At 35.1% G+C, this 13,809-nt stretch overlaps 1 protein-coding gene across 1 annotated transcript in view; it reads left to right on the top strand.

Annotated features, from left to right (window-relative positions):
* Positions 1 to 13,809, top strand: part of LOC149776210 (26S proteasome non-ATPase regulatory subunit 11-like) — a 38,595-nt gene that overhangs the window by 9,128 nt on the left and 15,658 nt on the right. Inside the window, exons 3-7 of the mRNA XM_089942560.1 lie at positions 158 to 282; positions 3,105 to 3,176; positions 5,964 to 6,021; positions 10,393 to 10,504; positions 11,477 to 11,559. Of these exons, the coding sequence (XP_089798686.1) occupies positions 158 to 282; positions 3,105 to 3,176; positions 5,964 to 6,021; positions 10,393 to 10,504; positions 11,477 to 11,559 (450 nt within the window). The remainder of the gene's footprint in view (positions 1 to 157; positions 283 to 3,104; positions 3,177 to 5,963; positions 6,022 to 10,392; positions 10,505 to 11,476; positions 11,560 to 13,809) is intronic.

Raw genomic sequence — 13,809 nt, 5'->3', positions numbered from 1 at the left:
TGCAAGACCAGAGTCCTTAAGTTCAGTTTTTTTTTTTTCTGTATTTATTTTACTAAATGTTTACATCAAAAATGTTCAGTTAATTGGACATGAGGATATTATGATAATTACTTTCCTTATCTCTGGTTCTGTACGCATTACTGTATTTGTTTTTCAGAATTGGCACTTCTAATCAAGTTCACACGTCCCTTCCTAAATCTAGTGAGCAAAGCCAAGGCAGCCAAACTGGTCAGGGCACTGGTCGACTTGTTTCTAGATATGGAAGCGGGTACAGGCAAAGAGGTCAGTCAGTCAGTAGTATAGTGATAGTTAAAAACAGCTAGACCCAGATCTGATGTTTTACATGTAAAGGTGTGCAGCTTTTTAAAAAGACATGTCTGTATGTGTATTTTGTGTCATCCAGAATATCCTTTCCATCCCTGCACTTCAGGAAAGAGCATAGATGTCATTGCCCATGTGTCTCTGTCCATCTTTATAAAATCATTGCTTCTCCTCCCACACTGATTGGAGATTTTAATGAAACTTTGTAGGCTTAGTATGTGGTTGGTATAAATGTGCAGTGAGGTTTAAATTTACACTCTGAACCATTTTTGGTGACATAACTTGAAAAAATTGTTTTAAAAAAGGTATTTTGAGAATACGTCTTCTCCAACACCATTTGGAGGATTTAATTGAAATTTTGTAGGCTATAAATGTGGTCAGTTAAATTACACAATAAGGGTTTAGTTTTATTTAGCTCCATTGGTCATATTCCAGCAGAGATTATGGGATGGCCTGTTGCCTGATCTGATGTCGTTCCATAAGCATAAGTTTGCTATCAGTACTGTTACTAACAACTTAGAGAATTGCCATGGAACTTTTTGTACACACACGTTAATCCCAGGTTATACTTGGTCCTAAATGAAATTGGTGCTGCTCAGAAATCCTATAAGGCCTCCAAAGCCATTTTGTAAATTTTGTTGTCACTACTCCTTCTGAATGGTTGCTTATATCAACATGGAAGTTTCACGGAAAAACTTCTTATGATGTCTAATTGGTGAATAAATGTGCAGTGTGGTAGACACCTTGAATATCTCCTGAATGGAAAGTAAATGTTTCTGCTTGAACATCCAATATGGCCACCACAGCAACTGTTTTGAAAATCTTGTTTTCACTACTACTTCTGAATGGATGGTCATATCAAGATGGGAGTTTCACTGAAAGGATTCTACTATTGTCTAATTGGTCCTAAATGAAAATGGTGCTAATATGATGTCCACTATTTTTGCGATGGCAGCCAATTTTTGTTAATGCTTCTGATCCTGAATGGAAAGTTACATTGACAATGGGTTTTCACTAGAAGACTTCTTATGCTGTCTAGTTGGTTCTGTAGGAAAACGCTTCCATTCAGATGTCCAATAAAGCCACCACAATGACCATTTTGAAAATATTTTCACTTCACCTGAATGGGTGGTAATATCAGTATGGGATTTTCACTGTAAGACTAATTATAATATCTAATTGTTCCTAAATGACATTGGTGCCAATCTGACATCCAATGTGGCCACAACAACAGCTATCTTGAAAATCATGTTATTGTTACTTATGAAAGGAAAGTAATGTCAGCATGGGGTTTTTTTTGGCCAGAAGACTTCTTATTTCCAATTGGACTGCTCTGGTGGCAAAGTGGTTAGAATGTACACCTCAAATGTGTGAGGTCACAGGTTCAAACCCCAGGCAAGTCATATCAAAGACTAATAAAAATGGTCCTAACAGCTGCCTCGCTTGGCATTCAGCATTAAGATGTTAGTGTTAGGACTGGTTGGACTGGTGTCAGGATAATTGGACTGGGAGGGACATGATGCTACATGTCTGCAGCATCATGCCCCAGTATTAGACATCACTATATCCATGTCTAGTTGGTCTAGTTGATCTGATATTCAGTATGGTAGCCACAGTAACCATCTTGGAACTGCTCTGGTGGCCTAGTGGTTAGAATGTCTGCCTCAGATGCGGGAGGTTGTGTGTTTGATCCCCGGCCGAGTCATACCAAAGACTTACAAAAATGGTACTAACAGCTCCCTCGCTTGGCGCTCAGCATTAAGAGGTTAGTGTTAGGACTGGTCAGCCCGGTGTCAGGATAATGTGACTGGGTGGGACATCATGCTACATGTCTGTGGCATGATGCCTCAGTGCTAGACATTACTATAAACTACCACACTGCAGACATCATAGAGATATGACTAGAAAATTTTTAAAGATACGTTAAAAATTAGAATCACACTCACACACAGTAACCATCTTGAAAATCTTACAACTACTCCTCCTAGATCGATAGTCATGTCAGTTTTTGAGTTTTCACCAGAAGACTTAAGATGGTGTCTAGTTGTACTAAATGTAAATTTGCTGATCTGACATCCAATATGGCCACCATGGCAGCCATCTTGAAAATCTTATTGTTATTCCAGCTAAATAGAAAGTAATATTAACATGGAGTGTTTACCAGAAGATTAATTATGGTATTTAGTTGGTCCTGAATGGAGATGGTGCAATGCAGACATCCATCATGGCTGCTGCAATTAACATATTGAAAATCTTCTCCCTAATTCTCCTGAATGGACGATTATATCAGCATTGGGTTTTCTGCAAAAGTCATCTAATGTTGTTTTAGTTTATCCTAAATAAACATGGTGCCAAGCTTACATCCAACATGGATGCCATAGTGGATAATTTGAAATCTTGCTTCCCAAGAATATCATAGATTGTTTCAGCACTCACAGTTAAATGGAAGAAGTGGTCTTATCTTGAATTCCTGGAAATTCTTTTCAGACAGTAGAGTATCAGTTTTTTGAGGGACTTGTGTTTCCATTGTCTCATTTTTGGGGACATTTCTTGAAAAAGTTTCAAAAAATAATGGTAGTTTGGGGAATTCAATTGGTCATTGCTTCTTATCATATACTGCTGGGAAACAAGTCTGAGCTTTCTAGAGGTCTTGAGAAAAAAGGGTAATTTATCTTGTTTACCATATAAGAAACACATGTTTGGAATATCATGCCTGCCATGTGGGAATATGTATGTCTATGACTGTTGTCATCATTATTGAAAATGGTAATTTTTCATTATAGGTTGAATTATGTCAGGAGTGTATAGAATGGGCAAAAGATGAGAAAAGGACTTTCTTGAGACAGGCTTTAGAGGTAAAGTTTATTTTGAAAGATGTTTCTTTGACCCGTAAATTGCAAAATATATGAATATTGAATTTGTTTTACTCTTAAATGATATTATAAGATACATCTGTATTTTGCAATGTCATTTGAATATTTGAGATTTAGATGATTGAAAATATATTTTAATGATTTTGTTCTTTGAGCCCACGTTAGTGGGGATTGATTCTAATAGAAATCTACAGGGTGGAATTTGCTTATCCAACAGCAATGTATAATGAAGGATTTGTTGAAAAGAAATCAAATTCCTGAATGAAAAGTGAGGGTTGAAGTCAAATTGGCGTATAGTGAATTCCGTAACTTTCATACAGTAAAATACCGAATGAAAATTTCCTGAACTTATGATAGAGCGTAAAAATTTAGATTTACAAACTTTAAAAACATATCAGCATTCAAAGAACATTGGTTGAAACTGCTATTGAGGTAATGACATTAGCCTGCATCGCATTGGGTGCTACAGATAGTTTGCACAATGTGAACTGGTCAAATAATAAAACCCACTCTTGTCTCTAAGATTAAACAAGACAGACAGAAATGAAGGATATAGTCCTCAATTCATATTTGATCTAGAATGGATTTTCTTTTCAAACCTTTTGATCAATTCTCATATTTGGCACTTGGCATGAATCAATATAAAACTAAAGTGACACCCTCATTTATCCCTACCATATTGGGGTCAAGAGTTCAGTCAGAGAAAATTTTTATTATGGTTTTGGTTAAAGGTTTGTTTCATTTGCTTATATTTCTTAAACCCCTTGATCAGTTTTCTTCATAATTGGAATAAATTATATATGAAACTGTGGCAATTTATTCTGTAATGTGCTCATTGACCCTTAGTACTACTGGATCATAGTCACAGTAATAGACAATTTTTATTAGATTTAGGTTAAAATTCTTTTATTTGCTTATATTTTTTCTAAACCCCATTTTCTTCATGCTCAGGATGAATCATTATGAAGCTTACACAATCCATTCATTGATAAGCTTGCTCATCCTTTTGACCTTGGGGTCAGGGTCATATTCTTTAGATCAGTGTGTCTTGTTTTTTCTTTTATCTGTCCATCTGTATGTTGGTCTACCTATTGTACTGCCACACAATGGATTATTGAAATGAAAAGCCGTATGTGCTTATGCACACTGTTGTTTCAGGGAGAACATTCATAGTGGCAAGAAGTATTTACTTGTTTTGTGAGCAATCTTAAATCTTGAAACACCTGTCAATCCTTATAATTTAAAACTATGCAAATATTATTGATGTGGTTAGATGCGGATAATTGTCTCATCTGTGTTTGTTTTGAAAATGGGTTTCATATTAGATATAGTGTAGTTTGTTAGGGAACCAGACTACCTTTACAGTAGACACTTTAAACTGCACATATTTTTTTCGTGAAAAATGTCTGCATAATCAAACTGTTGATTATAGAATTTTCAAAACATCGCATCCATCAAGCGATACATGTTCAAAACAAAAGGGAAAATAAGAATCTTGAAAAGTATTAATTTGTCAGTACAGAAGAATAAAAAGGAATATTCAGATTCTTGTGAATTAAAACCAGGAAGGGCAACAGTTAAATTCATTGGACATTACCTGTCGAATAGATTATGTCTCATGCAGGAGATATATTGTCGTCATGTAATATCGAAAAAATTCCAAGAATTACATCAACTTAAGAGATAGCTACTAGCCATTGAGCTCCAGTAGGTTTGGAACTGAAGTTTGTGCAACTGTACTAGTGGTAAATAAGGTCTACTTGTACTTTACAAACTTTTTAGCTGAACATAATGTTTACCATCGCTGCATCAGTTTGAATACCTGACTTTCTAAATACATGTTTTCCAGCTTTATAATAGCATTGTATGATATTTTTTTACACCTTACTGAAAACTGGGCAAACCTATGGAAAAAAGAACTACCTTACTGAGACGGTCTTGCTAGGTTTGGCAGGTCTGCCTTGATGTGTAGTACCACATCCTGCACAAGTTATGGCCATTTATCATTTCCATTCATTGACTGGGATACTGTTGCCCATCTTACCTGTCAGTGTTGCCTACCATATGTTAAGAAAACTTCTTGCCGACACAGGTTCACAACTGAATGCGTTCATCAGTAGGTCACCATCTCTCTTTTTTCAAAAATGAACAAAAAAAATGTTTATTCATTAAAAATGCTACAGTGAATACTCTATAGATTTGTTCCCTGATTGTTTTATTGTGCATGAAATGAAATGTTAATATTTTTTCAAAGTTTCTTATTAAAATGGTTAATATGATGATTATTTCAATGACATATTTTAATTGGAGGATCTTAAAAATTCATTTACGTTATCTGAAGATCAAAGCAAAATCCATATGTTTTATTTTTATATTCTAAGATCAAGGCAAAATCCCAATGTTTTTTTTTTTGATCTTAAGATTAGAGTCAATTGTCATTCCCAGCTAACCAACATAGAAACATAACAGTTTCAGCATTAAGCCACAATCACCTCAGTGATGTAATTGATATGGAAAGTTTTGTACATGTTAATCTTTCATATACAAAAATATTTTTTCCCTTTATTTGTCCAGGAGATAAAGTAAGACAAAGCAAAGCTGGAACCTACTTAAATTGGTTCTCTTCTTTGATCATTTCAAACATTTAAAGGTCATGGGAGGAGAGGGTTATTCAAGAGATGGCAGTTATTGGAGAGATAGATTTTTAGTTGCCATAGAGTTAAAGTATTTGTCTTTTCAGTTCTTTTCCACGTGTTGATTTATTTTCAGGCCCGTTTAGTTGCCCTATATTATGACACAAAGAGATACCAGGATGCTCTACAGTTGGGTAAGTTTCTTGCAATTTGTAATATAGTTTTTAGGATACAAAGAAAAGAAAGATTTAAGTAGAATGATTTCCTGTATTGTTTATATGAAGTCTTGAAATATTTGCAGTCATGGCAAAAAAAAAGTTTGATTTCAAAACTGATAGCAGATGTATAACTTTTTTTTATCAGTTATTGAACATTTTCACTTTGTAAGTCATACATTTTCATAATTATAGCTTAGCTAAATTGATGATTACGACCAACGTAATTGTCAAGATGATAACATGGAAAGATAGGCTAAAAATAGATTTTGTGGATTAAAACACACACACAAACACACACAGAGAAACAATTAACGTTAAAAAAAACAGGGTACAAGACAAAGACTGAAAAATCATGTGACAGTATCACTTCCTTCGTTTACAAATGTTTCGTCTACAAAATTAAATCGCAGTATTGTACAATTAGCCACATAATAATAAATCATTACAGAACTTTAACATGTCATCACATAAATGAAGAAATAATACTTTAGAAGAAAAATAAATGTTATTCAACATGGGGAGAGTTCACATGCCCAAAAGTTTATGTTGGAAGACTCAAATAAACAAGGGTGTAAAATAAAAAGAACATTCTGTAGCAGTGGGAAAATGGAGTAAACGGAAAGAGAATTATTTTAAATACAAAACAATGTATGTACCAAGACTCGGATAACATTTTTGAATGATTTTGTAATGCACATGCCAACAATACCACAGACATTTCATGCCTAAGAATACGAGCTATTGATTTATTTTACCTTGAAATACATCTGTTTTTAAGACAAGAATGTTTTGATAATTAATGCTACCTTTAAATGAAGATATTAACTACTTTAAGTTATATGTAGCTTTCCGACTATATACATATATACATACACATCTCAGAAATATAGACCTCCTCTGGAAAGGCCATCTGTCTTATAAGGCCACTTTCCCAGTGCAGAATTGGTGGCTATAAATGATGGGGACCACTGTATTGTTTACCTACCATATATACTCGCTTAAGATTTTTGGTCCAACTGCAAACAGAATGCACTGGCAGATCAGGAGCTGTGCTTTTGATTACTCCAAACAAACTGCATAGATACATCTGTTGGAGCAATATACAGTGGCAGCTCTGGGTCTATGCATTATGCAGTTGGAAGCAAGTATATAGTAATCTGTTGAAACAAATCAATTTGAAATGTTTGAAAATTTTCTTTGGCATATACGCTAATTACTCCTGTGTGCCTTTGGTACATAAAATGCAGTATTCTTTATACAAATGTTGGATTTGCTGCCTAAATAGCATTTTCTGCATTTTTCATTTTCAAATTAAATTGGATTTGCTTGGTGCATGTGACTTTACACATGTGAATAGCCTCTATTTCGAAATTCTGGTTTTACTGGAATTGCGCAGTAGTCAGATATAGTGATGTATTGAGAAATAATTGGAGTTGGGCTTTTAAACACTTTGACGTCAAGGTGGTATTTTTTCTGTTATGACCAGATGGAGTTAAATTTTAAATTTTTCTTCTGATTATTTGGATTCTAAGAGATTAATTCTTATCCCTGGGAATATTTAAGTGCTCATACAGAATTTGTGGACAAAGACATTTATTGAAATTTTATTTGGAATTCAAAACTGGAATGATATTTTCCATAGTACAACAAAGAACTGTAGACACATCATTATTATACTGGCTACAATATATGTCATTGCCTTACATTTTGGATTTTAATTGGGACTCAAACTCAAATTCATTAGAACATTTTTTAAATAGGACTTCCAATTTTTAATTCATGGATTATTTTTCGTTTTGATTGTTAAAACTATGAGTTCTTTTCCTCATTTTTACTTTGTTCTAGGGAAATAAATTATTTGTTAAATTTTATAAAGCTTGTTGTCTTCACTTTTTTCTTGTTACTGTTTATGAGAGCCTAAACACATAACACCTAGTGTCAGGATAATGTGATTGGGTGGGACATGATACTACGTGTCTGTGACATGATGCCCCAGTGCTAGACATTACTATGAACTGCCACACTGCAGACATAGCAATATGTCTGAAAAAATGTTAAAGCTATGTTACAAATACAAAACACACATACTCACACATAGTTATCCTTGTCTATAAATTACAATTCTTCAACTCTTCCCAACATTACTTGCATATAAAGATAACCTCAGCAAGGTGTAAAACCCCAATGCTACCATGAAAGGACAAAGTTAAACCTTGATTTATGAGGTCTGTGTTCTATTTGCTATCATCGGATGTCCTCTCATGCCATCATCTAGTCTCCACCTTTTGTTTACTGACTCAGTCCCATAAGATGGTTGTCGACCATTTCATGTAAAGCTAGCTGCTGTCATCATTTTCAATCCAATAATAGAAGACACATTCAGATACCTATCATGTAAAAGTTCCAAACTAAGGTCAGAGAAGTAGTTGTCATATCTGTCCTACAAGACAGATCACCAAGTGTTAAGGCAACCTCAGAGTGCATAGAGTGTTCAGGCAACCTCAAAAGTTAATTAGAAATGCTGTCTTCAGATTTGAAGAGAAAGCAGGTAATGAATATGGATGGGCATCTTCTTGCATCATTGCCAAAATTGTTAATTGTGCATCTCACCACACTTTGCACACACACATTGCCTTTTGAAACTACACTAATATTCAGAGGCAATATTTAAAATGTTAAGAAGTACACAATACAGAAATTGCCTGTCTGACTCATCTTACCTTGTCCTTCCTTCTTTCATGGGGCCCCGAGTGGCCGAGTGGTCTAAAGCGTTCACCGTTCCGGGTCACTGCCATCTCACCTCTGTCTGCGTGGGTTCAAGTCCAAGGCTCGGCTAGCGTGGGTTAGTGGGAAAGCCTGCCAGTAGCTTCTCGTGGGTCGGTGGTTCTTCCCTGGGTTTTCCAGGGTTCTTCCTCCACCAGTTATACTGGCCGCCATGTATAGTCTATCTTGTGCTGAGAAATGGCATTAAACCCTACAACAACAATCCTTCTTTCATAAGACAACAGCAGTAATATTAATGGCAGTAGTTATTACAGCACAGGAAGCTGTCTGTTAAGGGGAGAGGAAGCCCAATATCTTGTCTCCAAGCCTCCAAAGAAATGGCTTGCAGGATGAATTGGATGCCATTTTGGTCGTTTGTGTTGATGTTAGTCAGTTGCTGTCTGTGGACAATCTGAAGGTTGTCATTGACTTTCTTTGTAACTGATCTTTTTAGAGAGATGATTCTGCAAGACTCAGTTTGTGCTGTGAAGTGCTATCATAAATGCATTGAAAGCATTTGTTAGATTTAAAGGAGACGTTTTCTCCTTTGTTAAGGAGGGAAAGCAGGACGTCACCTCCTAGCTTCTATCTTTTGGCTGAAATGGGGGATTCTTTGCCAGTGTCAGAGATCTCACAATGCTAGATAACCTGCTAGATACATTAGCATGAGATTATAGCTATCTTTGATATTTATTGCGGCTGTCATGCACAGTCAGCTTTCTTAAGCTTTTACTGTGCAGAAAAGAGAATCTAATGCTATTGGTGGCTGTTGCCCAGATGCCTACCAGACCTTGTTAATGCCAGTTCATAATAATTGGTTTAACACTTTCACTGCAGATTTTTTTTAAATAGGGAAACTACATTCTTCCTTGCCCTCTGATTCAAGCTTCATGGCAGTTATGTGTTGTTTGATATATAATTGTCCCTCATTTCTGCTGCCTCTCACTTAGGAGTGTTGTCTTACCTTTCATATGATGATTATAAGGATCATGTCTTCCTGTTTGTTACCAGGGTTGCGGTTGGAACTGTTACATTTTCTCTAGTCTTATCTATTCTCCGAATGTTACTGTGATTGGGTAATATATTTGACAGGGAAAGAACATTTTTATAAGTGGTGTTTCTCCAATTCATATCAAGTAACATTGCAAACAAACCCTCTTATACCTCCTGGCTATTGTGAGCATTCTTGTTGTTGTATCACTCACATTTAAACAGATAAACAGTTGGGGATATGGGTAGTCACCTAGTGAAAGCCTGGGAAGATAATTATACTTTTATTTCAGAGGAGTTTTTTTCCTGTTGATAGTACCATTATAGTCTACATGATGGACTGAATTAGGCAGGTAGCAATAGTTAATTTCCCTAATATTATTATGATTAACTATTCACAGTGATTCATAATTTACACCCACCCACCCACCCCAATTTGACAAAATATTACAAGGTTTCTTAAAATGTGAATAAGAGTTTATGATATGAGGGTTTTAGGATGACAATGATGGTTTTACTTTTGTAATATTTTAGCAGCCAAGCACGTTACAATGTGAATATTATTTCATTGTTTATATTTCAATCTATCAACAGGCTCCTCCCTGTTAAGAGAGTTGAAGAAACTTGATGACAAAGCTCTGCTAGTGGAGGTTCAGCTGTTGGAGAGTAAAGTGTACCATGCTCTCAGTAACTTACCAAAAGCTAGGTGGGTTACTGATCCAAATTTTATACTTGCTTGCACATAAATATATGTTTTATTTAATTTCTGTTATATTCACCAACAAAATCTGTCAGGATATTATTTCAACTAATCACCAACAAAATCTGTCAGGACATTATTTCAACTATCACCAACAAAATCTCTCAGGACATTATTTCAACTAATCACCAACAAAATCTCTCATGACATTATTTCAACTAATCACCAACACAATCTCCCAGGACATTATTTCAACTAATCATCAACACAGTCTCTCAGGACATTATTTCAACTAATTGCTGACAAAATCTGTCAGGACATTATTTCATCTAATCACCAACAAAATCTCTCAGGACATTATTTCAACTAATCACCAACAAAATCTGTCAGGACATTATTTCACCTAATCACCAACAAAATCTGTCAGGACATTATTTCAACTAATCACCAACAAAATCTGTCAGGACATTTCAACTAATCACCAACAAAATCTGTCAGGACATTATTTCAACTAATCACCAACAAAATCTCTCAGGACATTATTTCAACTAATCACCAACAAAATCTCTCAGGACATTATTTCAACTAATCACCAACAAAATTGTTCAGGACATTATTTCACCTAATCACCAACAAAATTGTTCAGGACATTATTTAAACTAATCACCAACAAAATTGTTCAGGACATTATTTCACCTAATCACCAACAAAATTGTTCAGGACATTATTTCACCTAATCACCAACAAAATTGTTCAGGACATTATTTCAACTAATCACCAACAAAATCTCTCAGGACATTAATATTTTAACCAGTCACTAAAACAGCTCTAAGCACAATATTATTTTCACCAATCACAAACAAAATCTATTTACTTGCAAATTGAAGTTAGATAAAATTCTGTATTTGTAAAATCTGTCGTTAAGACATCAAATCTATCTTTCAAATTCATTTACTTTTTTTATTTGTTGGTGCATAGAGCTGCACTGACATCAGGTAGAACAACAGCCAATGGAATCTACTGCCCTCCAAAACTTCAGGCAGCACTGGATTTGCAGTCGGGTAAACACAGTCATTTACAAATACATTCTTTTGCATTTACATTTTCTAAGACAGCTTTTCAGACACATTGCTGTTCAAAAAACACGAAAACTTCTTTCCTGAAAACTTTTGTTTAGTTAAGCCTTCAGTCTGCTCTGAATCATTTAAATGCTCATCTTCCGCTGCAAACATCATTTTGGTTTTGCTGCAGTTTCACTATTAAAACATCTCTTCTTTCTCAGAGTGTTATTTTTGAATATCATATTTATTGCTTGGTTTAGAATTTTGAGTATTTTGTGGAACATTAGGCAGGCATTAGGGATGAAAATACAGTCATAGTATCATGTATTTTCCCAAAATTAGTCTTATTAGTTTTATCTAGAAGGAAAAAGTGAGGTTTTCCTCAAATTTGGGAAATTCCTTAACTTGCTTGTCAAGAACAATTAGCTTCCCAAATGTCCAATTTTTTTCTTGTATTTTATATACTTTTCACAGAAATCCCATTATTGCCAAAATTTAATTTCTACAAGATCATCAGCAAGTTAATGCAACATGTCAATTTGATTTTAGAAATTTAGTGAAATTGGAACCTAGTCTTTTTATGACAGAAGTTTGATGTCATGTCCAGCATTCAAAATCACTTCATAGTGCCTAAGTCACAGTGATTTAGTCTCAGTAAATCACTTTGCAGCAGGGAATGTAAAAAATAAATGGTTGATAATGGTGATAGGCCAAATCTAAGGCCATGAATTCTAAAAAAATGATTTAATGAAATATCTCAAACTGAAGCTCCTAGTCCTGATATTCTGCAGTTTTACATGGAATAAAGCTTGAACAAAAGAGCAAATATGATTTTGTGGAACAATCTTATAAACCTTGATGCCAGAATGTGAGAAGAGTTTGGACATTTTTGGAGATAATGTCCAGTACACTGTTATGGAAAAAGTTTATTTTACTTACTCATGTGTTTATTGGTGGGACTGAAGATAAAGCTTAGGGAAACATACTTCCCACTATTAAAATGGATGCAACTTGTTCTGCTTGGGATTTGTAAAATTTGAATTAAATTGTTTTTGCAGTCAGCATCTTTAGGATTCTGGTTTGTTATCTCAGGTGCTTTTACAAGGGTTTGAAATGAGTATAACAACCAGGCAGAGATGTTAGCAATTGTTATGGTTTTGGTTCAGCTTTATCTCTGTGTTCATTGGTTCAACTTTATCTCTGTGTTCATTGGTTCAACTTTATCTCTATGTTCATTGGTTCCATTCACAGAAAGTGAAAAATAATAGAATCATGAAGTTCTGCTCTTTCATATTCATGCACCTCCTTACCACCGCCCTACCTTCCGGCAGACTGTTCCAGTGGCCATGTGGTTAGAGTGTCACCCTCGGATGCACGAGGTTGTGAGTTCGATCCCCGGCACACTTGTACCAAAGACTTATAAAAATGGTACTAACGGCTGCCTCGCTTGGCATTCAGCATTAAGATGTTAGTATTATGACTAGTCGGCCTGGTGTCATGATAATGTGACTGGGTGGGACATCATGCTGAGCGTCTGTTTCATGATGCTCCAGTGCTAGACGTCACTATAAACTGCCACATTGTAGACATCATAGTGATATGACTGAAAAATTGTTAAAGCTATGTTAAAATCCAAATCTCATCACAAGACACCTTCTGGCAAGGTTAAGGTGATTTAAAAATCCTCTCACTTGAAGTTTTTCTTTATGGTCACAAGTCACAAACCCGGAGGGGAAAAGGTATAATATGCACCCATACCCTTTCTCTCACTGTCTGGTAGGTTCATTGTTATTTGAACTTCCTTCTGGAGTTTTCAGTTTGAATTTTTCTGTTTCCTTATATTATACTTAAACTATAGAATCATTAAATACTTTTCTTTCATATTTACATACTCTTGCCCTAGCTCCGTCACTGACACTAGGTCGGTCATTTTAAATTCTTGGTTAAAGTTTAATTTTTTTCCCACATGCTCACTAACCCCAGACCCCATGAGGAATAATTATCATACCCAAAATATAGAATCATTTAGCAATTCCATTTCATATCCATCCATACCCTACCATCAACCCTCAAACAAAGTCAAAGTCATTTAAAATTCTTAGTTACAATTTGAGTTGAGTTTGTCCATATAGTAAAAAATCCCAACCCACAAGAAGAATAACTGATTATAGTTAAACTGTAGAATCAATAAGCTCTTCCCTTTTATATCCAAACATCCCTACCCTACTCTGACCTCAGGCGTGATCTGAG

Source organism: Sinohyriopsis cumingii, chromosome 18 (genome assembly GCF_028554795.1).
Source record: "Sinohyriopsis cumingii isolate HCF-2022 chromosome 18, ASM2855479v2, whole genome shotgun sequence".
NCBI lineage: Eukaryota > Metazoa > Mollusca > Bivalvia > Unionida > Unionidae > Sinohyriopsis > Sinohyriopsis cumingii.
The sequence above is the reverse complement of the archived record's forward strand: the minus strand, read 5'-3'. Positions and strand labels throughout refer to the sequence as shown.